General features: G+C 44.1%; 1 protein-coding gene across 6 annotated transcripts in view; it reads right to left on the bottom strand.

Annotated features, from left to right (window-relative positions):
* The window catches only part of SLC37A3 (solute carrier family 37 member 3), a 45,565-nt gene extending 20,475 nt beyond the window's left edge, over nucleotides 1-25,090 (bottom strand). For 2 of the 6 annotated variants that reach the window (XM_027101737.1, XM_027101738.1), the window contains exons 1-6: nucleotides 24,740-24,916; nucleotides 15,834-15,994; nucleotides 14,481-14,589; nucleotides 7,809-7,901; nucleotides 2,960-3,043; nucleotides 975-1,120 (exon numbers count right to left, since the gene is read on the bottom strand). In XM_027101737.1, coding sequence (XP_026957538.1) covers nucleotides 975-1,120; nucleotides 2,960-3,043; nucleotides 7,809-7,901; nucleotides 14,481-14,589; nucleotides 15,834-15,922 — 521 coding nt within the window. In that variant the 5' untranslated portion in view covers nucleotides 15,923-15,994; nucleotides 24,740-24,916. Of the gene's footprint in view, nucleotides 1-974; nucleotides 1,121-2,959; nucleotides 3,044-7,808; nucleotides 7,902-14,480; nucleotides 14,590-15,833; nucleotides 15,995-23,248; nucleotides 23,859-24,739; nucleotides 24,921-24,995 lie in introns of those variants that run through there. The other 4 variants (XM_027101734.1, XM_027101739.1, XM_027101733.1 and 1 more) reach the window with 4 other exon arrangements.
* Nucleotides 25,091-26,124: the final 1,034 nt, after the last annotated feature.

Genomic DNA, 26,124 nt, shown 5'->3' with positions numbered 1-26,124 from the left:
CCCGCCACACACACACAAACTCACATACAACTGATAAGTACTTAAAGGTTTATGGAAAAAATGGCCAACTTAACTAAGCCCCAAAGTTTGGCATTCTTCATCTGCATTTTCCTTTTTTTTTTTTTTTAAAGGGAACTTTATTTTTTGTTATTTATTTATTTATTTTTGGCTGCGTTGGGCCTTCATTGCTGCGTGCAGGCTTTCTTTTGTTGTGGCGAGCAGGGACTATTTTTTTTTGGGGGGGGGACTACTCTTTGATGTAGCACGCAGGCTTCTCGTTGCGGTGGCTTCTCTTGTTGTAGAGCATGGGCTCTAGAGTGCGCGTGCTTCAGCAGTTGTGACTCGCAGGCTCAGTAGTTGTGGCGCACAGGCTTAGTTGCTCCACGGCATGTGGGATCTTCCTGGACCAGGGCTTGAACCTGCGTCACCTGCACTGGCAGGTGGATTCTTAACCACTGCGCCACCAGGGAAGCCCCATCTGCATCTTCTTGAAGCCTTTGCTCTGTGACCTTAGGGCAAGCCCTATGGATAACTTCTGGCCTCAGTTTCCTTATCTTTAAGAAGGTTAAACTAGATCACTGAGTCTCAAAAAAAGGGAAAGCAAAACCCACAGGAAGATACATGATGAGATGGCACGTGAGATTTGTTATTATGGTGTGTTATTTATGTTCTCTAAAGGGAAGATTTAAAAAAAAAAAATTTGAGACGTATGGCCTTAGCCACACTCAATATCTGACCATGGCCAGGAGACTGCTGTGAATGAGTCCCACAGGCTAGACCATATCTAGGGTCCACATTACTTCCAATGTACTTTGACATGAAACCTCCTCTCCCGGCTGCTCTAAACTTTCTAAAATAGAGGGAAGACGTGGGTGGTGTCGAAGGGATCAAGTGCATTGACTCTAACAAGTCTTGAACAATCCCATATTAAAACTACTTAAGTAGAGAAATGAAAGGAGGAGGAAGTGGCATACCCAGCTTTCCCAAACCAGTTGCCCATAACAGCAACGACGCAGGGCCAACCAGTGGACTGCAGCAGGCCATTCACGATCCACAGGCTACAGTATAGCCCCTTGTTGTAGAAATGCAGCCATTCTGTGAGAGTGCCAAAGACAAACACCTTAGAGAAGAAGAAAGAAAAAGACACATGTAACATCCTTGTGGACACCCCGACTAAAGACCCTATGTGAAAGATACAGTCAATGTCTGGGGCCTGAGAGACGTGTGGCCAACTATTCAGATGCTCCCACCCAGAGCAGTGCTGAGTGAGACCACCACCAAACCACCCCCACCAGAGAGGCAGAGATGGCAAAGAGCGTAAAACACAGCGAGGACCATTCTTCCAACTTGCATCTTCAACTCTAAAAGGTTAAGTCCCGATTGTTGGACCTCTTTTTACATTATTTCCCTTTCCTCTTGTTTATGGAAGACAGCTCTGGGGACTACCTGACTTCACATGTTTAAATATCGTTAGAACAGCCCAGGCACATCACGCGGACCAGAAAGCGCCAGCTATTATTAACACCGTGCCTAATAAGTGCATTGGCGTAACTTGTGATTGGCTCAATCATTTGGTGGCATTCATCAAAGGACTGCTTTTTTCCAGGCATTCTGCTCGGCGTGGGCATTTTATTTGTAGTCAGTCTCCTTCGGGAATACTTGGCATGGGTTTCAAACTGGTATGTCTAATACTGTATGACTCCAGTTATATGACATTCTGGAATGAGCAAAGCTATAACGACAGAAAAACAGTCAGTGCCTGCCAGAGGCTGGGGGCAGAAGGAAGGGTGGCAGTTACACAACTATACTCACTTGTCAAAATTCAGGAGTATACACTAAAAAGGGTGAGTTTATTGAGTTTATGTACATACTTCAATTTTTCAAAAAACGTAAAAAAACAAACAAACAAGAAAGTATGTATACAGGTTTAAAAATAGTATGTATATATGTGTGGGTGAGCAGCTTGTGAATAAATAAAGTGCTTCAATCTCTGAAATAGAAAAAGAAGTTTTTCCCCATACACAAATGGCAGACATTGAAAAACAATAATAGAGTCTAACTAAACTCCATGCTTTCATTCAATCAACAAAAATTTATCACCAGATGCTTGTAAGCAAATAAAGATGAATCAAATATGGATCTTGCCCTCTATAGCACTCAATACACCAGCCACTGTTCCAAATGCCCCACACATAGTAACACACAGAACCCTCACTGCAACCCCAGGTGGAGGTATTCAAAAGGGGAGGCTAAAGCACACAGAAACCATAGCTGGAAACTCCCGGGGAAGGACTGAAGCCCAGGCGGTGCAGGTCTGGGGAAGTCTGTGGTCTTAATCACCCCACTGCAGGCTCCTAGGGAAAGCAAGACCGACACAGAAACAAGCAGGCTGAGCAGCAGACAAGAGAAGTGCCTTCAAAGAAATCCAGGCACGGGAGCTCAGGACAGGGAAGGATGACTTCCGGGAGTGGGGCTGGTAAAGTAAGGCATAATGAAACAAGAGTCATTTGGCCAATGACTTGAAGGAGACGCTGAGTTATACTATCAAGAGCTGAACAGAGAGCATTCAAGGCAGGAAGAACAGCAGGAACGATAGCCGTGAGGTAGAAGGAAGCAGGATATGTTAGGGCCACAAAAGGTATTGATAGTTTGATGTGGGAGTGCAGAGAGGTGAAGCACAGGACATGACTGTAGAGGCGGGCTGGGACCAGGTTCTCGGGGGCACTGGATGCCAGGCAAGTTATGCTTTGATTTTGCTGGTGACTGAGAATCAAGCAAGGGGCATGACTGAAGTCATACTTTAAGGACATACCTAAGCGAAAAGGCACAGAAGGGATTAGAACACTGAAGATTAATTTTTCTATTCTACTCTATATACAGAAGTGGGGGACTGCTTGGATGGTAAAATACCTGGCTGAGACAACAGTAATAGTAATAAGAATAACACCTTTCAACTTACCACTAATGCAGAGGAGCACATGCCAAAAGACAGAACCCATCGCAAATTAAGCCGATCCCCAACGATACCACTGATGAAAAGGCCCTAAAAATAAAGCATTTTATTTTATAGCTCTGGATAACAACACAGCCTGGAAAAAGTGAAATGCATTCCAAAGCAAACAAGGCGAGGCAAACAAAACACAAAAATTAAATCTCATTCTCCTGCCTAGCCTAGCCGTCTAAATCACTTTCACTAACATTTCAGGAAATGACAATTGTTTCTGCACACTATACTGTAAATACTTCATGCACCAAGACCGTACAATTCAGTGCAAATTTCCATTCTATTTGATCCCCTAACTGCCTAAGAGACTGAAAAGAAAAGAAAAAAAAACACAAAGAATAATTCTAATAAAACAAGCACACAAATATATTTCCTCTTCTAGAACAGATGAACTCCTAAAAATCAGTTACCTGCTTTCCCAAAGGGATTCCTCTTAGGCATTTACATTCTGAATTAAGATGTTACGTGTCCTGCAGAACAGAAGCTTTGGGGGCACATGCACTGCCTGCTTAATCTGATCCTTGGGTTTCATGACATCACGAGGCAAGGAGAGCACGGAGGCAGAGACAATAATCAGTTGAAGAGAGGCACAAATGTTCTGCCTTCTGCTCTCCTCCCACTGAGTGGCAGGAATTAAAATGCCGAGATCATGGCAGCAAGGCAGCCAAAAAGCTAAGGGCAACACACTTTAGGTTTCTTCCACAAATATGTAAAATGAATAAATGTCTTGACTAAATACCTAAATTCAGATACAAGTGTTTCTCATAAATTGACTACATTATAAATATAATATAGCTGTATAAATATATCTATATTAGAGAAAATTTAGATGATAAACGGCATAATAAATGTTTCTCCCTCATTATTGTCAAGCTTTCACTACATCAAAAGAGGTACCCGCAAACATTAGAGAAGAGTCTATGTTCTATAGCTCCAATTCACATGGTCTTATACTATACATATAAGGGGGGGGTTGGTGGTGAAGAAAATCTCTCAATTATGTTTCAGATTAGGCAACCAATTTATTCTGTATTGTTCCAAAGGTCCACACAATACCTGGCAGTTACAGAAGGAAATGCAGCTCAATATAAAGAGTTATGATCACTGGTTTTTCATGGCATTTATCTTTTATCTCCTAAACCTATTTAATCCTATAGACAACTATTATCATCATAATTCTGTATCATCATAACTCTGTAGGTAAGGAAACTAAGTATCAAAAAAAAGGTTAAATTCCATTTTGATACAAAGCTTATCATAGCTAGTTGGTGGTGGTGAGCTAGTGGTTCCATGAGACGACACAGCCTCTTCTAAGGCTGAAGGAGAAGCATCACTGGGAGTGCTCCAGCCAAAGCCAAGCGATCCTATATTGGGATTTTGTACAGAAAAGGCTGGCCTGATCATCAGAAAATCTACAAACAACAAATGCTAGAGAGGGTGTGGAGAAAAGGGAACCCTCTTGCACTGTTGGTAGGAATGTAAATTCCCGCAGCCACTATGGAGAACAGTATGGAGGTTCCTTAAAAAAATAAAAATAGGGCTTTCCTGCTGGCGCAGTGGTTGAAGACTGCGCCTGCCGATGCTGGGGACACGGGTTCGTGCCCCGGTCCAGGAAGATCCCACGTGCCACAGAGCGGATAGGCCCGTGAGCCATGGTTGCTAGGCCTGCGCGTCCAGAGCCTGTGCTCCGCAACGGGAGAGGCCACATCAGTGAGAGGCCCGGGTACCGCAAAAAAAAAAAAAAAAAAAAAAAAATAGAACTACCATACGACCCAGCAATCCCACTACTGGGCATGTACCCAGAGAAAACCATAATTCAAAAAGACACATGCATCCCAATGTTCATTACAGCTCTATTTATAATAGCCAGGTCATGGAAGCAACCTAAATGTCCACTGACAGACAAATGGATAAAGAAGATGTGGTGCATATATACAATGAAATATTACTCAGCCATAAAAAGGAACGAAATTGGGTCATTTGTAGAGGCATGGATGGACCTAGAGACTGTCATACAGAGTGAAGTAAGTTAGAAAGAGAAAAATAAACATTGTATATTAATGCATATATGTGGAATCTAGAAAAATGGTATGGATGAACTGGTCTGCAAGGCAGAAACAGAGACACAGATGTAGAGAACAAACATATGGACACCAAGGGGAGAAAGCAGGAGGAGAGGGGTGGGATGAACTGGGAGACTAGAATTGACATGTATACACTAATATGTATAAAATAGATAACTAATAAGAACCTGCTATATAGCACAGGGAACTCCACTGTACAGTAGAAACTAACACAACATTGTAAAACAACTATATCCCAATTAAAAAAAAAAAAAGGCTGGCCTGAGAAGCTAGGCTAAATGATCCAAGATCTGCTCCAACTATGCCTGTAAGTTTCCTCTTCAAAGAAAAGATATTCTACATCTCACACCAGACAGAATGGCCATCATCAAAAAATCTAGAAACAATAAATGCTGGAGAGGGTGTGGAGAAAAGGGAACCCTCTTGCACTGTTGGTGGGAATGTAAATTGATACAGCCACTGTGGAGAACAGTACGAAGGTTCCTTAAAAAGCTACAAATAGAACTACCATATGACCCAGCAATCCCACTACTGGGCATATACCCTGAGAAAACCATAATTCAAAGAGTCATGTACCAAAATGTTCATTGCAGCTCTATTTACAATAGCCCAGAGATGGAAACAACCTAAGTGTCCATCATCGGATGAATGGATAAAGAAGATGTGGCACATACATACAATGGAATATTACTCAGCCATAAAAAGAGACGAAATTGAGCTATTTGTAATGAGGTGGATAGACCTAGAGTCTGTCATACAGACTGAAGTAAGTCAGAAAGAGAGAGACAAATACCGTATGCTAACACATATATATGGAATTTAAGAAAAAAAAAGTCATGAAAAACCTAGGGGTGAAAAAGGAATAAAGACACAAACTTACTAGAGAATGGACTTGAGGCTATGGGGAGGGGGAAGGGTAAACGGTGACAAAGCGATAAAGAGGCACGGACATATATACACTACCAAACGTAAGGTAGATAGCTAGTGGGAAGCAGCCGCATAGCACAGGGAGATCAGCTCGGTGCTTTGTGACCGCCTGGAGGGGTGGGATAGGGAGGGTGGGAGGGAGGGAGACGCAAGCGGGAAGAGATATGGGAACATATGTATATATATAACTGATTCATTTTGTTGTGAAGCTGAAACTAACATACCATTGTAAAGCAATTATACTCCAATAAAGATGTTTAAAATAAATAAATAAATAAAATAAAAAAAAATAAAAAAAAAAAAGAAAAGATATTCTAGTAACCGCCCAAATAAACATTTGGAGATTACTTTGGGACTTTCACCCAGCATTTCACATCACCTGCACATTTATACCTAAAAGGCTTTTTTATAACTGGACACTTTTTTTTTTTTTTTTTTTTGCGGTACGCGGGCCTCTCACTGTTGCGGCCTCTCCTGTGCGGAGCACAGGCCCCGGACGCGCAGGCCCAGTGGCCATGGCTCACGGACCCAGCCGCTCCGCGGCATGTGGGATCCTCCCAGACCGGGGCACGAATCCGCGTCCCCTCCACCGGCAGGCGGGCTCTCAACCACTGCGCCACCAGGGAAGCCCTGTAACTGGACACATTTTAAAGATAAACAGTAAGATGCTGGGGAGAAAAGGTCAGACTGCTCCCCCGGGGGCACAGCTCCAGCTATGGCCACCACCACTCTAATTCAGCAGCCACCACAGACACTCCCTAAGGCCAGACAGAGACTCTGGCTGCCCGATCCCGGGATACTCCCTCAGCCAGAGCTGGCCCCGGCTGTCCCGGTTCTGCTCCCAGGACGATGCCACCCTCTCACGGTTCTCCTGCTCCCTCTCAGCCTCCCTGGCGCACCCCTCATCTTCCCCACCTCGAAATACTGGAAACGCCCCAGCCCCGGCTCAGTCTTCCTACCTCCTCCCTGTCCTTATCAACTCTCCTGACCATTTTCATCCAGTCTCATAATTTAAAAAATCATCTACGGGACTTCCCTGGTGGTCCAGTGGTTAAGACTCCACACTCCCAATGCAGGGGGTCCGGGTTCAATCCCTGGTCAGGGAACTAGATCCCGCATGCATGCTGCAACTAAGAGTTCGCATGCCACAACTAAGGAGCCTGCGAGCTGCAACTTAGGAGCCCTCCTGCCGCAACTAAGAAGCCCACGTGCTGCAAGTAAGGAGCCAGTGAGCCACAACTAAGACCCAGCACGACCAAATAAATAAATAAATTTTAAAAAATAAAAATAAAAAATCATCTATATGTGAAGGGCTCTGAAATCTCCACCTACACTCAGGCCTCTGCTCTTCATGAGGTCCTCCCCGGCTGTCCTACATACACGACAAACCCCCTCCTGCCCCCCCACCCGGGCCTGGCTCTTTGCCACAGCACTTACCACCTTCGAATACACTCAGTCATTTACTTATTTACAGCATTTTGTTATCATTTGTCTCCCTTAGCTCCCACTCAAGAAGAGAAGCTTAAAAAAGAATATAAGCTTTATGAAGGAAGGGATTTCTCCTGTGATGCTCACTGATGAATTCCCCATCGACTAGAAAAGTACCTGGCACATGCTCGGCACATGCTAGGTGCTCAAAAAATATGTGTCGAATGGAGGAATAGAGGAATGGGAAGGACACAAAATATAAACTCTCCTCAGTCAGCAAATTCAAAATCCCTTGCCAACTTCATAAGGTTTGGAGTAATTTTACATTTTTCCTCAACATAAAAGCCTAGAGTTCTGAGACTTACCACAGCATAGGAGAAGAGGAAGATGGTGTCAAGTGTTCCGAGGAAAAGAGTGGCTTCCTCTGCACTGGGAAACAAATGGTTGCTGCTCCAGATCTGCAGTCACACAAGAACCAGTCAGTCCCGCTGGTCCAAAGCACCTACACACACAACTACCACCCACCCCCGCATCACCAGGTGGTGATACTGAAAAGAGCAAATCAGCATTCTGTACATAAGGAAACACATATGCAAAAAAGGTCCACAAGGCCAAAATCATTTGCATAACACTAAAATGTTATTTGCGTTTTCCCTTTAACTTTTCCATTGATGGTGCAAAAGCAATGGTGGGTAAAACTCCTGTGCCTTAGCACGGATCAAGGCGGTTACACAACTGTACTATTATATATATATTTTTTTTTAATTAATTTATTTAGTTAGTTAGTTTTGGCTGTGTTGGGTCTTCGTTTCTGTGAGAGGGTTTTCTCCAGTTGCGGCGAGCAGGGGCCACTCTTCATCGCGGTGCGCGGGCCTCTCACTATAGCGGCCTCTCGTTGCGGAGCACAAGCTCCAGACGCGCAGGCTCAGTAGTTGTGGCTCACGGGCCCAGTTGCTCCACGGCATGTGGGATCCTCCCAGACCAGGGTTCGAACCCGTGCCCCCTGCATCGGCAGGCAGACCCCCAACCACTGCACCACCAGGGAAGCCCCACAACTGTACTATTAATCACTGTATTCTTTAATGTCGCGCAGTTTAAAAAAAAACAAAGGCAATTTCACTTAAGAATGTCCTTGGCACATGCTAGACGTTCAATAAATATTTGTCGAGCAGTAAAAATTATTGATTTTATTAAATCTGGCCCCTGAGTACATTTTTTAAAATATTTCGTGTGATGAAGCAGAAAATATGCATACAGCACTTATGCACACCAAAGTATGATGGCTATCTTGAGAAAGCTGTCTGAGCTGCAAGCTGGAATGTCCTTTTTACTTGAAAGAGTGACTGACAAACAAACCCTAGTTATTCAGATTTGGGTATTTGGCAGATACTTCCTCAGAAAAGAATGAAATGAGCCTGTCACTTCAGGATCCATTCAAAGGACAAGACAGACAAATGGATCTTAATGCAAGTGTATAAAAAAGTTAATGAATACAGTTTCAGATTCCACATTGTAACTAACCTTTAAGAAATTGCCTCTTGTCAAATTCTCATGTAGTATCAAAGACAAATATCCACAATTAACGAAAAAGGCTATTAAAATACTTCTCCCCTTCCTACTATGTATCTGTGAAAGCCAAATTCTCTTCATATACTTTAAAGGATCAAGCTGCAAGCGACTGAATTCAGAAGCAGACATGAAAACCCACTGTCTTCTATTGAGCCAGACATGAAGAGATTTGCAAAAATGTAAATCAATGCCACTCTCCTTATTAAGTGGTTTTTTTCCATTTTGAAAAAGTCATTTTTCACTAAATGTTATTTATGTTAACGTGTTATAGGTTATTTAGTTCATTTATAAATAATTTAAAACCAATGTAGTTTTCTTCAATGTCTTGGTTTTAATTTCTAAAACAGTAAGTCTCCATAAATACAAACCCATAGCTCTTTGGGGTCTCCAGACCAAAAAGCTGTTATACTAAATGATTTCTGAGATGGGTTATTATAGAAAATTTGACTTTGGAATATTAAAGAGAAAAATCACAATCGGCAACTTAAAATACACTCTACCTTTTAACAGAAAGTAAAATCCCCAAATTGTAAGAGAATATATAAAGTGTGATCCTAAAGCATTGTGACTCACTTCCATGAGGCTTAACGCCAACAGTCTTGTTACTTTCCCTCACACACTGCTTTCATGAGCGATAAGAAAGCAGCCCACACGGCTGAGACCCATCAGTATTTCAGTGTGCCAGCTTGGGGCCCGAAATATCTCCAATTAGAGTCATTTTGCCACCTTCCTCTCTAACCACAATCTTTGATCCCTGATGCCATCCAGGCTCAACAGGACCCAGAATGAAGCCCTGGGGGGCACACACCAGTGTGAGGAGAATGAAGCCCTGGGGGGCACACACCAGTGTGAGGAGAATGAAGCCCTGGGGGGCACACACCAGTGTGAGGAGCTCACATTCAAGCAGCTGCTCCAAATTTCAGGGTTTTTTTCTTTTTTCTTCTTCTCTTACTAGAAGCCACCAAAATCTCCCTGCAGGTGTGGCTGACACAAAAACTGACAGGTTTCAAACAGCTTTTTTCTGTTTAAAATTCAGCTGAAATACACTTCTGACTGCCTACTTAACAAGTGTAAACAAACCCCAAAACTAAAAAAAAAAAAGCAGGACTAACAAAAAGATTCAGGAAATAGGATAAAAGAGAAAGTTAGTGAAGAAAGTTACTAGTGAAGAAAGTTAACATCGATAATACAGCTATACAAACAGGAGAGAAGATGACTGTCTTGAGGAAAACTGTGAGTCGCAAGCTGAAAAGTCATTTTTACTCGTAAGAGTGACCGACAGACAAACTCTAGTTATTCAGATTTGGGTATCTGGCAGATATTTCCTCAAAAGAGAATGAAATGAACCTGAAGGTCATCAACAAAGTGACTTTAAGGTGCTCAAATCTCACCCGCTGGCCTGCACATATGCACAATTGCCATGTGAAAGGACCGGCCTGTACGTGTGGAGGCCCTTCTTGTGTTGTCAGGGGAGGGCCTGCATTAAGCTACGACAACCGCTACACATTGGGGCACTTCCAGGAAACACAAAAGGTCACAGTGTGGGTTTCCTAAGTGAGAATGTTTATCACTGAACTATAGCTATGCATGGGGGTGGGGAAACTGACACGAAAGCGCTTCCTGAAGCGGCGCTCGGAGGAAGCTGAAGCTGACTTGTGTTCAGGGGTCAGGTATCTGTTGCTGTGAGAATCTGAGTAAGAGCAGCTGTGGCCGAGGTTGAGCTGGAATGTTGAGGGCACCTTGAATCCTGCTTTCCTCTCCTGGAGAGAAGTTTAGACTCTTACACTATTCCCTACACCCTGGAAGGACTGTGCTGTCTGGAGAGTTATGACTTTTTAACTTAATGGAACAAATTTTTGTTCACAATTTTCAATCAAGTTGTCCTCAAATCTTAGATTCGACCATTTCCTCTTCGTTATCTATAAACAGAGATTTTATATCATGATCTCTTACTATGTCCAATGTTTGCCCATGTCAGTGGGATCCATTATAAAATCTCAAGGTATACAGACTGGGTCTGCTTAATTTTTTTGTAAAGCACCTAAGATAGCTATGCATAAACATGAAAGCTACAATAAGCACTTTTTGAGGATGCTGTTTAGGGCACTTAAGAAATGTTAAAAAAACATATATAAACAAAATGTTTTTTAGAGTTGACTCATTTTACGTATATTTCCAGTTCTAAGAACGTTTCCACTTTGGACAAGAAAGTAAGTCTCCAAAGGAAGCTAGAGTTAAGATAGTTACAGACCCAGAAGCACAGAAGGAGTGAAAGGTACATACTGCCCTAGCCACTCTGCTCCCAGCAGCAGGCTTCAGGAAAGAAAAAACCTGGATTTTAAAGTCTACAGAAGGGAGTGGAAGGTTGGCACTGCTCTCTATGAGGGCAGGTATGGAAATACAAAGACCTCCAAGATAAGTCAGAACCCAACTTCTACATAATCAATCCATGCAAGCTACTGAGTACATAGTTCTGAAAGATCAGAATGGTGAAACCTACTTCAATAAGCAGCAATTAGAATAAGTAAGTAAATATCTTAGCGGGAAAATTAATGCAAGTTCAGCACAAGCTAATAATGTGACACGGTCACTGGCAGGAAAGAGTTACCATAGCAGACCTGATATGTACCCTTAACAAGGCCTACTTGAAAGGCTGGCCCCTGGAAACTTGGATCTTGGGAGGGTTCCCATCATTCCCTGCTAAGAGTGGCTCCCTGTACCTAAACTGTCTGTCCAAACAATATGGTTTGTGCTGAACACCTGCTTTCCTTATGGGAATGTGGAATTTTCATATGTGCCAGGCAGAGGGTGCCTACATGACTAGCCCCAGTAAAAACCCTGCCACCAAGTCTCTAATGGGCTTCCCTAGCAGACAACATCTCACCGGAGCTGTCATGACTTGCTGCTGGAAAAATTAAGCACATCCATATTATTGCACTGGAAAGGGACTCTTGGAAGGTTTTGCCTGCTTTCCTCTAGACCGTACCCTATGTGCTTTTCCCTTTGCTGACTCTGCTCGGTATGCTTCACTGTAATAAACCATAGTTTTGAGTCATATGCTGAGTCCTATGAGTCCCCCTAGTGAATCATCAAACCTGGGGGTGGCGCTGGGGATCTCCAACCCAGTCACCTAAAAAACAAAGGCTGTATAACCAGAAATTCAGTGCCTAAATCAAACCCTATTATCTATATATTGGTCAGCCTGTACCTGAAAGAGCTCATTTAGTGCTCTGTGTCACTAAACGACAGCCGAAGGAGCAGGGATGTTTTGCCTCAACATGAGAAATTCAGGGAGACGGATTTTCCTCAAATATTTAACAGGCTGTCCTACAGCACGAATCAACTTAGTATGCACGGCTCAGGATAAAACCTAAGATCAAAATTAAACAGCAGAACACTCTTACCTCACTATAAGAAAGAACTTCCTAATAATGAGAGTTAAATAAAAATGTAATCGTCCACCTAGAAAACAGGGAGTTTCTTCTCCCTGAAGTTTTAAAGCAGAAGCTAGGTGGTCATCTGTCAATAATGACAAAGAAGGATTCTATACCATTTGAGAGGTTAGGGCATAAGATCTCTCTAAGGCCACTTCACCTTGAGGGTCTGTGACGAGTCAGTTAATGATCATACAGACGTAGTTACCGTGCACACAACACTGGTCAAGGCTCCATCAAGAAATGTAGCTGCCTAGTCTTAACAGCCTCCCTTTTAAAAGTCCTTGATTAAAAAAAAAAAAAGTCCCTGATAACTTCAATTCCAGAAAAATTGTTCAAGAGCATTTCCACTACAATGTCAGCTCCATGAGGACAGGCTCTTTTCTTTTTTTAATCCTCTAGACTTTTATTGATTGACTGATTGATTGATTGTATCCTCAGTGCAAGACAGACTGAATAAGCAATTGACTGAATAACTTATTTAAACTTCAGGGTATATTCATATAACCTTCGAATCTCTGTCAATTTTGAATTGGTCCAAATAGGGGAAATAATTTTTAAGAAATAAAAATGCCGCGGAGCAACTAAGCCCCTGTGCCACAACTACTGAGCCTGCGCTCTAGAGTCCGTGAGCCACAACTACTGAGCCCGTGGGCCACAACTACTGAAGTCCATGTGCCTAGAGCCCGTGCTCCGCAACAAGAGAAGCCACTGCAATGAGAAGCCTGCGCACCACAACGAAGAGTAGCCCCCACTCACCGCAACTAGAGAAAGCCCACGTGCAGCAACAAAGACCCAACGCAGCCAAAAATAAATAAATATTTTAAAAAGTGCAAAGCATATTAACATATACCTATAATTCCACATAAGTACAGCTCAAACAACATAGTAAAGTTTGACAGGTATGGATTTTTGTATTGAGATATGGCATCATAAAGAATAGCATCTCCAGGACTTCCCCGGTGGCGCAGTGCTTAAGAATCCGCCTGCCAATGCAGGGAACACGCATTCGAGTCCTGGTCCGGGAAGATCCCACCTGCTGCGGAGCAACTAAGCCCGTGCACCACAACTACTGAGCCTGCACTCTAGAGCCCATGAGCCACAACTACTGAAGCCGCCGAGCCTAGAGCCCATGCTCCACAACAAGAGAAGCCACCGCAATGAGAAGCCCGTGCACCACAATGAAGAGTAGCCCCCACTTCCCGCAACTAGAGAAAGCCTGCACGCAGCAATGAAGACCCAACGCAGCCAAAAACAAATCAATTTATTTAAAAAAAAGAATAGCATCTCCATTCCAAATAGTCATCAAAGAATTTACTTGGTCCAAAATGAATATAAGAGGGAATTCCCTGGAGGTCCAGTGGTTAGGACTCAGCACTTTCACTGCCAGGGCCTGGATTCGATCCCTGCTCGGGGAACTAAGATCCCGCAAGCCACACGGCACAGCCAAAGAACAAAAACAAAACAAACAAACAAAAATGAATATAAAACTGGATACAGACTCCCTGACTTCAAGTCACTTAAACAAGATAAAAACAAGTGAAATGATTATAAAGTACGTAAGTACCTCGACATTAAACTATGTAATATGCAGTGCATATTACAGTGCACAGTTCAGGAGGGGAAAAAAATCAGCAGAAGCTGGGAAAAAAATTTGATAGAAAAAGTGGCATTTTATCTTGACACAAAGGAAAAAGCAAAATTTAGATGGGTGTAAGGAAGGTGAAAGATCATACAAAAGAACACAGGCAAAATCTCAAAGGCAGAAATGAGCATGGTACTTGTGAAACTCGATGAAAAAACCAGCCTAGCCAGAATTGTGTGATTTCAAAACAGTGAGAAATAAGTTGGTTGAAATGGTAAAACAGACCTGAATCAGGGCAAGCTAAGAAATCAGGCAGAATAGTTTGGATTTTATGCCATAGGAAATAGTAAGCCATCCTAAGGATGAATGAAACAAAACAGAACTTAGAAGAATTTATGGGTGGGCGTGGTTCCCTTCTTAAATCCACCCCAGCATTTCGTTCCGCTTACCTCTACCGGCAGTTCAACTGACTTGTTAAAAGCACTTGGGGTCCACTGCTTAGAGATACTGACTTTGACATTGCTAAATGTTTTTCTTGACGCGTGGAGCAACGAGTAACTACAAAAGAGAGAAGAAAGACAGCTGAATGAAAGAAAAACAGATTCAATAAAATCACAGATATATTCCCATTTGTTTTATACAACTTGGAATTCTTCTTTTAAAAAAGAGAAATTCAGAAAGAAAGAGAGAGAGGGAAAGAGGGAGGGAAGAAACTGCTTTATAAGAACTATCCACTGAAACACTCTCTGCTAAGCAAAGAAACAACTGACTTGTCTTCTTCAGTATGAGCCCCCATGTTCACTCATAACATGTCTCTGGACCTAGAAGATGGAGATGTGATGGACTGCAACCCCTTTAAATCATGGTTGCAGTTCTGTAAAGGATTTTAAGTCTTTACCAACCACTGGCCACTCATTGCACTAGCCATTCAGTGGCTTTTTACTTGGGGCCTGTCTTTTCCTCATACTGTTGCCTCCCCCAACCCCTCACAAATGGATTTCCCCTAAAGCAAAATTACCTATCAACTCTTACATAATTAGAAAACCATTTTCCTAGTTTCTGCCTTAAAAAAAAAAACAACCATCACCATCATTTGCGGTGGCTTCAATAAAGATTAATTATAAATAAAATGTATTCAGAAGAAATAATCAAAATAGTTGAGTCACAGGGTTATGAAAAACGTGCCCTTAACACCAAAGAGCCTGGCTGAAGTCATCTATAGACCACTAAAGAGAGCCACTGAAGGCCACTGAGTCAGACATGGACGATTCTTCAGTCACACTGACTGGTCAGGCTCTCACACGAGTGACCGAAGTTCCTCAAAGAGGTCTCCTACCACCTTTACTGCTCAAGGAGGCATAGAGCATTCCCTGAATACACACATCTTTTGTTCGCAAGCTCCTGGTTTCAACAATTAAAGGACTTTATGTTAGAGCAAGGTTTTTCAATCACAGCAGTATTGATATTTTGGGCCCCCCAAATTCTCTATTGTGGGGGGCTGTCCCGTGCACTGCAGGATGTTTAGCAGCATCCCTGGTCCCAACCCACTAGATCCAAGTGGCACCCCTTCCCCCAGCGTGAAAACTAAAAATGTCTCCAGACATTGCCAAATATGGGCAAGACAACCCTCGAGAACCACTGTATTAGAGCTATCATAAAGTACTGCAGAAGGACTAGCTGGTCCAGCTCATGATTAGCCCAGGCCAATCACTGCATTAAGCACTTGACATGCAATAAATAGCTCCTGCAAAAGGAAAACAAGGACAAGAACAACAAGAGAAGAGTTTCAGTGGTCCACTTACCTGAAGAAGGTGAGCAGGAACACCACCACATGATGATGGCTGAACTGGGAGAGCAGAGCTCCTCTTTGAAAAATATTTGGCCAGGCCATGTTCCTCCTGACCTTCCTTCTCACCTTGACCTTAAAGTCTGGATAGTGAATGGTTTACATCATTTCTTCTTTCTGGAAAAACAAAACACATTATTAACATTACTCATAATAGGCATATTATCCAAAAACAGAATTATTTAGACTTACAACCAGTCACTGTATAATCAGGCCTCGAAAAAAAAAATTACGTGGATTAGTTGACACCAAAAAACTAGATTGATAATTATGTTTTATAGCTATTAACTAGTCCTTTAAAAAGAAATCCTTGGGGCTTCCCTGGTGGCGCAGTGGTTAAGAATCCGCCTGCCTATGCAGGGGACACGGGTTCGAGCCCTGGTCGGGGAAGATCTCACATGCCGCAGAGCAACTAAGCCCGTGCTCCACAATTACTGAGCCAGCGCTCCAGAGCCCGCAAGCCACAACTACTGAAGCCCGCGCACCTAGAGCCGGTGCTCCGCAACAAGAGAAGCCACCGCAATGAGAATCCCGTGCACCACAACGAAGAGCAGCCCCCACTCGAAGAGTAGCCCCAGCTCGCCACAACTAGAGAAAGCCTGCGCGCAGCAACAAAGACCCAACACAGCCAATAAATAAATAAATAAATTTATTATTTAAAAAAAAAAGAAATCCTTGATGAAAGATTACCTCCTAACAGAACGAACTCTCATACAAACTGACAAGAAAATCACTAATTCTGACTGGAAAATGAGCAACGGAAATGAACAGACAACTCAGAAGAAATGAAATGGCTATTAAACTTACCAAATATGAGTTCCAATCTCATTAGAACATAAGAAATGCTAATTATGGTAACAAAAAAAGTTTGCATAGTTAAAAAAGACTGTGCTCAATGCAGCTCAAGGTCTAATGATCCTGAACTCTCATACACTTGCTGATGGAAGCGAAAAGTAACACAATTTTATAGGAAGACGATCCGGCCATGTGCATTGAGAGCCTTTGACACAAAAATTCAATTTCCAGGGATTTATTCCTAAAGAAATACAAGATGCATTCAGCTCTATACACAAGGGTAGTTTTCACAAAAAGTCGGAAGAGCTCTCCTATATGAAGAAATGAACTTTGTGCCAGTCATAAAGGAACAGGGAAAAGAGACAGGGCCACACCTCTGCCATCTCCTTCCACTTCCTCTCACCTCTCCTCTGTCCTCTCGGAAAGCCACATCCACACTCTGACACCAAGACTAATGAAGCATAAAGTAAGCACCTACACTTAATGTCTCCAGCTATGAGTCTGCAGAAACAACCTAAACATGCAATAAGAGGGGAATAATTAAACAAATTATGGTATATCCAAATGGCTGAATATTTTATCATTTGACATGATGATTAAGACTTTATAATAACATGAGTAAATGGCAAGTGAAACGTGTAGGATATGACTTATAATCAACTGAACTCTAGATTTACGTAATATTTACAAGTAAACAGGGAATATATAGTTCTCTCTAGGCAGTGGGATTATGGGTAATTGTACTTTTCTATATATTTTCCTAAAAATTCTACAATAAACATGTATATTACTTTTATAATCAGGAGGGAAAACATCCACAGCATTGTAAAAGTCCTATAGTTTATCTGCATATTAGGAAAAAATAAAATTAAATTAACAGGGGCTTCGCTGGTGGTGCAGTGGTTAAGAATCCGCCTGCTAATGCAAGGGACATGGGTTCAAGCCCTGGGAAGATCCCACATGCTGCAGAGCAACTAAGCCCGTGCACCACAACTACTGAGCCCGTGCTCTAGAGCCCGCGTGCCACAACTGCTGAGCTCATGTGCCACCACTACTGAAGCCTGGACGCCTAGAGCCCGTGCTCCGCAACAAGAGAAGCCACCACAATGAGAAGCCCATGCACCACAACGAAAAGTAGCTCCCGCTCGCCGCAACTAGAGAAAGCCTGCGTGCAGCAACGATGACCCGACGCAGCCAAAAACAAATAAATTAAAAACAAAAACAGGGCTTCCCTGGTGGTGCAGTGGTTGAGAATCCGCCTGCTGATGCAGGGGACACAGGTTCGTGCCCCGGTCTGGGAAGATGCCACGGAGCGGCTGGGCCCGTGAGCCATGGCCGTTGAGCCTGCGCATCCGGAGCCTGTGCTCCGCATCGGGAGAGGCCACAACAGTGAGAGGTCCGTGTACCGCAAAAAAAAAAAAAAAAAAAAAAAAAAGCTTTAAAAAAAAATTAAATTAACAAAATACCTTGTATGATAAACATACTACAATAATAGTCAAGGTAGGAGACAAACTCAAAAGCTTCCAGCGCTAAAATTAGTGAATCACAGGACTTTGCCCAAGGCTGTGTTCCCTGTAACTGCTATTTATACTCCTGTTCTCTATTACAATTTATACTACTGATTGGTAGATGAACCCAAAACCTTAAATGCTGAGAGACCCAGCTGAAAGGCCATTCTTTTTGTTTGTTTGTTTGTTTATTTGGTTTTGCAGTACACAGGGCTCTCACTGTTGTGGCCTCTCCCGTTGCGGAGCTCCGGACGCACAGGCTCAGCGGCCATGGCTCACGGGCCCAGCCGCTCCGCGGCATGTGGGATCTTCCCGGACCGGGGCACGAACCCGTGTCCCCTGCATCGGCAAGCGGACTCTCAACCACTGCGCCACCAGGGAAGCCCTGAAAGGCCATTCTTGAAACTTTTGGATAAAAGATACAAAGTTGAGATGGTTAAAGTTATATAAACATTATAGCTGATTCACTTACTGGCTGTGAGCCCTTGGACACATCAATCTGTCTGAAGCACAGACTGTCATGTGTAAAATGGCCTATCTCTTCTGGGACCAAAATAAACAATGCATGTAAGGTATTAAGATAATTATTTTAGCCACTGATCTGCCCAGGGTTAATCCCACATCAGGAGAATATAGTTAATTTCACATAATCATTCTCCTTGAAAAATGTTAAAACAAAATTATGAGCCAAGTAAGACAACAAATTTCCACTCACAAAATGTAAATAAACTTTCTGTCTGTAATTCCAGGAAGTTACAAACCTGAGAGCTACTAGTGTTACTGCTAAATTTACCTCTATCCCCCAAATTAAACATGACACCCAAGTGAAACAACTCAAAATTTTAACCATTCTTTATAAATCATAGCTCTTTGACCTGAACACACTCACAACTCAACACTGTACTGAATACTTCAGAAAAGGTTGTGGGTTATGAAATTCTATAATTAATTAGGTAAGAGAATAATTCCAAAAATGTATGCTCCAACAGATTGGAATTACTTGCTTCGGCAATAATGGTTGTGGATTTCAGGCCTGTACAGTTACATTAATGGTGCTAAATGACTACCAAGCTGTTTGAGACCATCTGGATTTAGTTTCTAAATAAACCACCTTTTCCTTAGCTACAGTGACAGGGAAGAAAATGCTTAATAAGTTCAATGGGAAAAGAGTTTAAACATTCATCTGATGTTGGCAGAATGCCATTTAAAATGAATACTATTATAACATCTGGTCCTATATAATTATAATCATTAATAACAATACCTTGCATTTATATGTCCTACCTCACAGAAGTGATTTCTGATCATCTGTGAGCTCTGGAGCCCTGCAGAAGCACAGAGTTTTTGCCAAGTCCAACTCTATTAAGCACATCCTACTTTTAGACCATCTTCTTTCCGGCTCTGAATACAGACTGAACAAATGTCTAACATTTTTCAAGCATATGTAAATGCTGTTATAATTAATAAAGCCAAAATTCATTTTAAGTGTTTCTGAACAGAAGCTTGTCATTTAGTATTTTCTTAATCCATGGATACTAAATATACAACTGTCATGTGAGAACAAGAATGACCTTAAAAAAAAAAAAAAACTTATAAAAAGTAAGATCCCTGCCATCAAAAAGGATGCAGAAAAAAAAAAAAAGGATGCAGAACCATTGAGCCTTATTCTACTTTTCAAGGCTAGTTCATGATCATTAACTCATCTGACTTGTAAGAAGCTTTCTGAGATCCTATAGGATCACCCACACAATATACTTTCCAGGATGGAACACTCCATATTGTGTGATTGGAGGCTAAATAAAAAGATGGCTTCACATGTGACACGCCCAGGCAGAGGGCAATCTCCCCCTTAAAAACACCGCCTTGGAATATAAAACATTCCCCAAATTTCACTTTCCATACATATTTAGAGTCCATTCCAACTCAAAATAGTAAGATTTAAAGCTGTCTTGTAGGGACTTCCCTGGTGGCGCAGTGGTTAAGAATCCGCCTGCCAATGCAGGGGACACAGGTTCAATCCCTGGTCCAGGAAGATCCCACATGCTGTGAAGCAACTAAGCCCATGCGCCACAACTACGGAGCCTGCACTCCAGAGCCCGCGAGCCACAACTACTGAAGCCTAGGCGCCTAGAGCCCGTGCTCCGCAACAAGAGAAGCCACCGCAATGAGAAGCCCACGCACCGCAACAAAGAATAGCCCCGGCTCGCCGCAACTAGAGAAAGCCCATGCACAGCAACGAAGACCCAACGCAGCCCAAAATTAATTATTAAAAAATAATAAATAAATAAAGTCTCATATTAGGAACACTTTGGGGGAAACAGACTGCGGAGAGGAAAGGGGAGAGACTGGCAGAAAGGAGATCACCTGCCACCTCCATCTCATCGGACCCATCCTCACCCGACCCCCACTGGAAGGAAATGCTCTCTGGAAATGGAGAGAAGCAGTTAATCTACTTCTCCATACTATGACCCTGTTCTGCGAGTTCTTGCCTTTCCTACCCTGGCGGACTCCTGCCTGCCCCCAGATAACACTGCTTCCTCTGGGGTCTCTCAGCGAGAAGCAATCTTCCTTTTCACAACCACTCTTCCTCCTTGCAAGACCCCAGCTTCTCCGAAGCTCCTGGGCCTCGCTGCCCACTGCCCTTCACAGCCGTTGTCTCCTGGTCACCTGCTGTCCCCCCTCTGCTCTGTCTCATGTCAACACCCAGATGGGTAACCTAGCAGACCCTTGTCCTCTTCCCACCAATCTTTTCCTCTATCCCACAAGCAAAACCCACTCCGTGGTCAAAACCCAGCCCGTGTCATCTACTAAGCAGTAAGTGCATCACCTCCCAAACTGCATTTCAAACATCTTGCTTTGTCTCCTTCCAGAAAACTGCTTACTTCATACTCCCCACTCCAAAGTCATTTTACCTCAGCAAGCTCCCAATTAGGTCACCTCCCCATTTTTTCCCTTCATCCATGACCCTCCTCCTGTCCTCATTCCCTTCTTTCCCAACTTAGAATCTGCACTATCTCCCTTATGGGCCTTTTTTTCCTCGCTTGCCTCTGGCCTCCTCCCCTGGGCCCAAGTGATTGAGTTTTGCCAGAGAAAAATCAAAGGAGCCGGCTGGTTTCACTTTTCAGATTCAAAACCACAAACCTCAGAGGGCATGCAGCTCTGCCCAGCAAGTCCACACTTGCCTAAGGACCTGCTTTCTCAACATCTGAGATAACCACTTACACTTCTCTCTCTAAACTTCCAAGATCTCTGTCCCCTTTATCTGGTACCACGGCTTTCTGCCTATGATTCCCAGAGCGCCAGCTCTAACTCAGACCCTCCAGGGCTCCCAGGGGCACAGCCAACCAACCACTTGAGAGCCCTCCTTGGAACTAAAAGACAATTTCACAATTCTTCACTTCCTCCCTCCACACCCATTCGTCCCCAGCACTGCCCTCACAAGATGGTACCACCAAGGCAACTAACACTTAGCCCTCATTTCTCCTTTCCTCTCAGCTTCCACATCCAACCCATTACTAAATCCAGTCCTTTTCACCCCAAAATTCAGCCCAAATCCATCCTCTTCTCTCCATCCCCACAGCCACTACCAAGGTCAACCACCCACATCTTCTACCAAGCCTAGTGCAACAGCCTCCGGCAGGGTTTCACTATTTTACATCTAGCACACACACCAGCCCCCTGCTGCCCATCACTCTTCACACATCAGCCAGAAACATATCTTAAAACATAAATCAGCTGTCATTCTTCTGCTTAAAATGCCTTCTTCACTGTTTCCCAAGACTCATATAAAACCACAAGAGTTTTGCCATGGCCTCCAAAACCTGTATGCAGTAGATGCTATATACATACGGTAGAAAGTTCAAAGGGTATATACACGGTGACACCTCCCTCCCTGTTCTCATGTCACCAGGGGCTCCTACCATTGCTTCTGCATTCCTGCAGAATCTGCACCTGTGCGTGCATTCCAGGCGTAGCCCCACACTCACACATACACAAATGCACACACTATCCTGCACTATTTTTTCTCTTCACTTATCAGAGGGTGGAGGTCCACCCCATCTGCACCTACAGAGCTGCCGCAGTCCAGTCTCCTGCGGGACATCTGGGTGGGTCCCAGTCCTTTGCCGCTGTACACAGCGTGGGGCTAGCCGTTTCCTTCTCCTCTGTGCCCCCCTTGCTCCGCCCCCCACCAGCATCACTCCTCCACATGGCTACCATCTCCCTAGCACCCAATCCCTTTCTTGCCCCTGAACACACCAAGCCCTTCCTTGCTTTGGGACTTCGCATTTGCTCTTCTGTTGTCTGACATGCTTTCCTCCTGGTTCTTTGCAAACGGCTTGCTCTTGCCTTTCCCTGGCTCAGCCTCAAGTGTCATCCGCTAGAGTGGCTGCCTGGATCGTCCTATCTAAAATGGGCTCCCTCCGTTACTACCTCTCCCATCTCCATCTGCTTTTTCCCTTCACAGCATTTCTCCCAATCTCATTATCTGCTTTAATTGTTCACATGTTTATTGTTCATCTGTAAGTTCCACATCTGTCTTAACACCACAGCTACAACCCCAGGGCCTAGCAGAGCATTTAGAATGATCAGTAAAGATTTTCTGAATGAATGAATGCTTTGACTGATGGCCGACACTGAATGCTTTCAAAGTGCCAGGCCCTGTGCTAGGTACTTACCATGTGCCATTGCATTTAGTTCTCACCATATCTTACAGATAAAAAAATGGATTTTACAAAGTAATATCTCTTAGGAGGTGAAAGGAGCATTCAAACCCAGACCTGACCCTAGACCCTACGTTATACTGTGTAAGAGGGAAGGTTAAAAGGTTAAAATATCCCAAGTTGGGTAAAACACAGTAATTAAAAATATCACACATTAAACATGGAAGTATAGATGCAGGATGGAAAAAAAGCACCTTATTAGTAACTGTGGTTCTCGCACACACTTAAATAAGAAGGGCAATTACTTCACTCCCTAGACTTCAGTTTTTATGTTTGCAAAGTAAAATGATTATGTATACTCAGTATAGAGGTAGGGGGAAAAGTACTAAATGGATAGTTGAGCTCACCTATTGTGACAGTTGTGCATTCTGTAATTTACACAAGTATCTTTTTTATCCCACATGACCTCATTTGAGGTCGTTTCCCTGTATCATGTAAATCCTTTTATTCGAAACTCAAGTCTTCCTGTAATTTGTCTCTCTTCTTAAATTGTTCCTTACCACAGATGTAAAATACCTAGCACTTTTCTGTAAAATTCTCTCAGGGTTCCCCAAACCACGTTCTTCCTACCTATTTTGAACATATTCCAAAGACAACAGTTTTCAAGATAAAAATCTTTCCCTCTCCTAGACAAAGGACTTATACTCAAGTTAATGGTCATTGCTCTGACATCTCCTTACCACTGGTGAACAAGACAAATCAGAACCTGAGACAATGACTAATACACTGGATCCTGACAGCTAGTGAGCAACAAGACAGTGCACCGACTTTGAGCTTATGAAAGTATCATTTCAGGGTTATTTTCTGATGCAGAGACCAGATATCAAAGATTAATAGAAGATTGTCATCTGAAGCCACAACATGGCCCACACAAAGGCATGAAAGTTCCAGTTGGAATTCAAGACCCTCCACTTAACTTCTTTGAGTCTCAATTTCCTCACTGAAGATTAAATGAGACAATTTATCTAAGTACAGCACCTGGGGCTTCCCTCGTGACGCAGTGGTTAAGAATCCGCCTGCCAATGCAGGGGACATGGGTTCGAGCCCTAAATCCGGGAAGATCGCACATGCCGCGGAGCAACTAAGCCCGTGCGCCACAACTACTGAGCCTGTGCTCTAGAGTCCGTGCTCTGCAACCAGAGAAGCCAAGGCAATGAGAGCCCGCGCACCGCAACGAAGAGTAGCTCCCGCTCGCCGCAACTAGAGAAAAGCCCGCACGCATCAATGAAGACACAACGCAGACAAAAATAATTTTTTAAAAAAGACCCAACGCGGCCAAAAATAAATTAATTTAGTAAGTAAGTACAGTGCCTGGCATACAACAAACATTCAACAAATGGGAAAAAAAAAGAATTCAACCATCAAAACGCTGAAGAAAGAAGGTGGCCATTAAAAATCATATTTTGCTCACCCCAGGAACTCCCTACAATCCTTTCAGTAAGTTATCAGGAGATCGCCTAGTTTCTGGAAACACCAAAAACCCTGTGGACACGTTCCCATAATCCCGTGAGACGTGAGAATAAACAGACCACATTGTGCACACAAGAATACTGAGTTAATGACGAAAAAGCGATCAGATAAATTCCTGACCGAGACCGTGGTAGTTACCAAAAGGCAAAGCCCAGTTATTCCACTAAGACCCTTCTCCCTCTGTGGCCTCACTACATCCTCTCCAAAAGCCTGCCCGCCCTACCTGTGAGGTACCCTTCCACCTGGTCTAGACGACAAACCCTTTTCTTGCACAGGCGCCCCCGCCACCGCGCTGGCGTGGGGCCCGGCCGCCGGCTCTCCCCGGAGGCCCTCCCGACCCTCCCGCTCCCCTCCGCTACGGTACTCGCCGGCCCGCTACGGTACTCCGCCGGTCCCGGAGCACCTGGGCGCCGAGGAGCCAGGCACAGCGTGGACGGAACGAGGGGTGGCCGGCCTTGCCCGCGGCGCCACACCCACCGGCCGCCACCTTCTGCCTCTCCGCCCCGTCCCCTCGTCGCCTGGAAGCTCCTCGGACCTGCCCTCGCCTGCGGCGCCCCTCACCCCCGCCCCAAGCCGGGTTCCGGCCGTTCTCGGCTCGGGCCCGGCGCGTCGCCACTCGCGCACCCGAGTCCGCAGTAGCAGTCGCACTCCGGCCGGCCGATAGCTCCTCTCGCTCCGCCACGCCCGCAAGCTTGCCGCTCCCACCGCCACCTCACCGGCGCCGCCGCTGCCAGGGTTTCCGGGCATTCACGTGACCCGTCGGTACCCGAGGCATGCTGGGAGTTGTAGTCCGACCGCGCGGCTTTACCTGAGGGCCACTGGGCAGGGAGGGGAGGGGGAGGGGGAGGGGAGGGACTGGAAGAGAGGGAGGAGAGGGAGGGGAGGGGAGGGACAAGGGAGGGACAGGGGAGGGGAGGGGGAGGGGGAGTGTCGGCTTCCAGACGGCGCCAGAGGCCTGGGTGGACCCGGCAGCTCCGAGGGAGAAGTGGGGGTCGGAGGGACGGACACCAGCCAGGACTGTTAGGAAAGAAGCAGTGCGGGAGAGAAAAGATATAATCTGGGAAAAAATTATGTATATATAAATCATCTTTTTTTAAAAAAAACCTTTATTCTGCATTTTGTTTTGAGAGAAAGAAATGCGCTGCTAGGTGTGCTACTGACCTGCCATGAGGGCATAAGCTTTAAATTTTTGTTGAATTAAATACAGTTGCCCATAAGGACAGGGTTATTAGTCTGTCGGTATAATTCACTGTTGTACATCCCACCCCCATCACCCAAACAAATAAATGAGTGTTAAGATCCTGGCAACCTCAAGCAAAAACTGAAGGCCTCCAATAAAGATGTAAAACAAAAAAAAACTGAAGGCCTTACAACACACGACTCTGAACAAGGGTCTTTTGCCCTCCGGGCTCTCTTTCAACTGCTAGGGGGAAAATAAATAAATAAATAAGTCTTTCAACCCAGAAAACCTGTCCACAAAGATAGCAGATTAGAAAACAGTTTTATTATTGAATACGCTTTGAATCAGACTGTGACGCACATCACAGGCAACGCGCTAAGAGGTAACAAAGGAAGAAAGGAATCTCCCCCTTACATTGCCAGGCAGACACTACCCACTCCAGGCAAGTTCTCAGATAATCACTACTCCTCAAGTGAGAGGACTCGACTGGACCTTATGTCACAAATATTTCTCCTAACTTTATCATGGTCACTGGGGAGACCACCGGAGTTGGCTTATCCAGAGAACTTCTCA

This window comes from Aethalodelphis obliquidens, unplaced genomic scaffold, assembly GCF_003676395.1.
Source record: "Aethalodelphis obliquidens isolate GAN/ISIS:26980383/991018 unplaced genomic scaffold, ASM367639v1 scaffold5, whole genome shotgun sequence".
Lineage (NCBI taxonomy): Eukaryota > Metazoa > Chordata > Mammalia > Artiodactyla > Delphinidae > Aethalodelphis > Aethalodelphis obliquidens.
The sequence above is the reverse complement of the archived record's forward strand: the minus strand, read 5'-3'. Positions and strand labels throughout refer to the sequence as shown.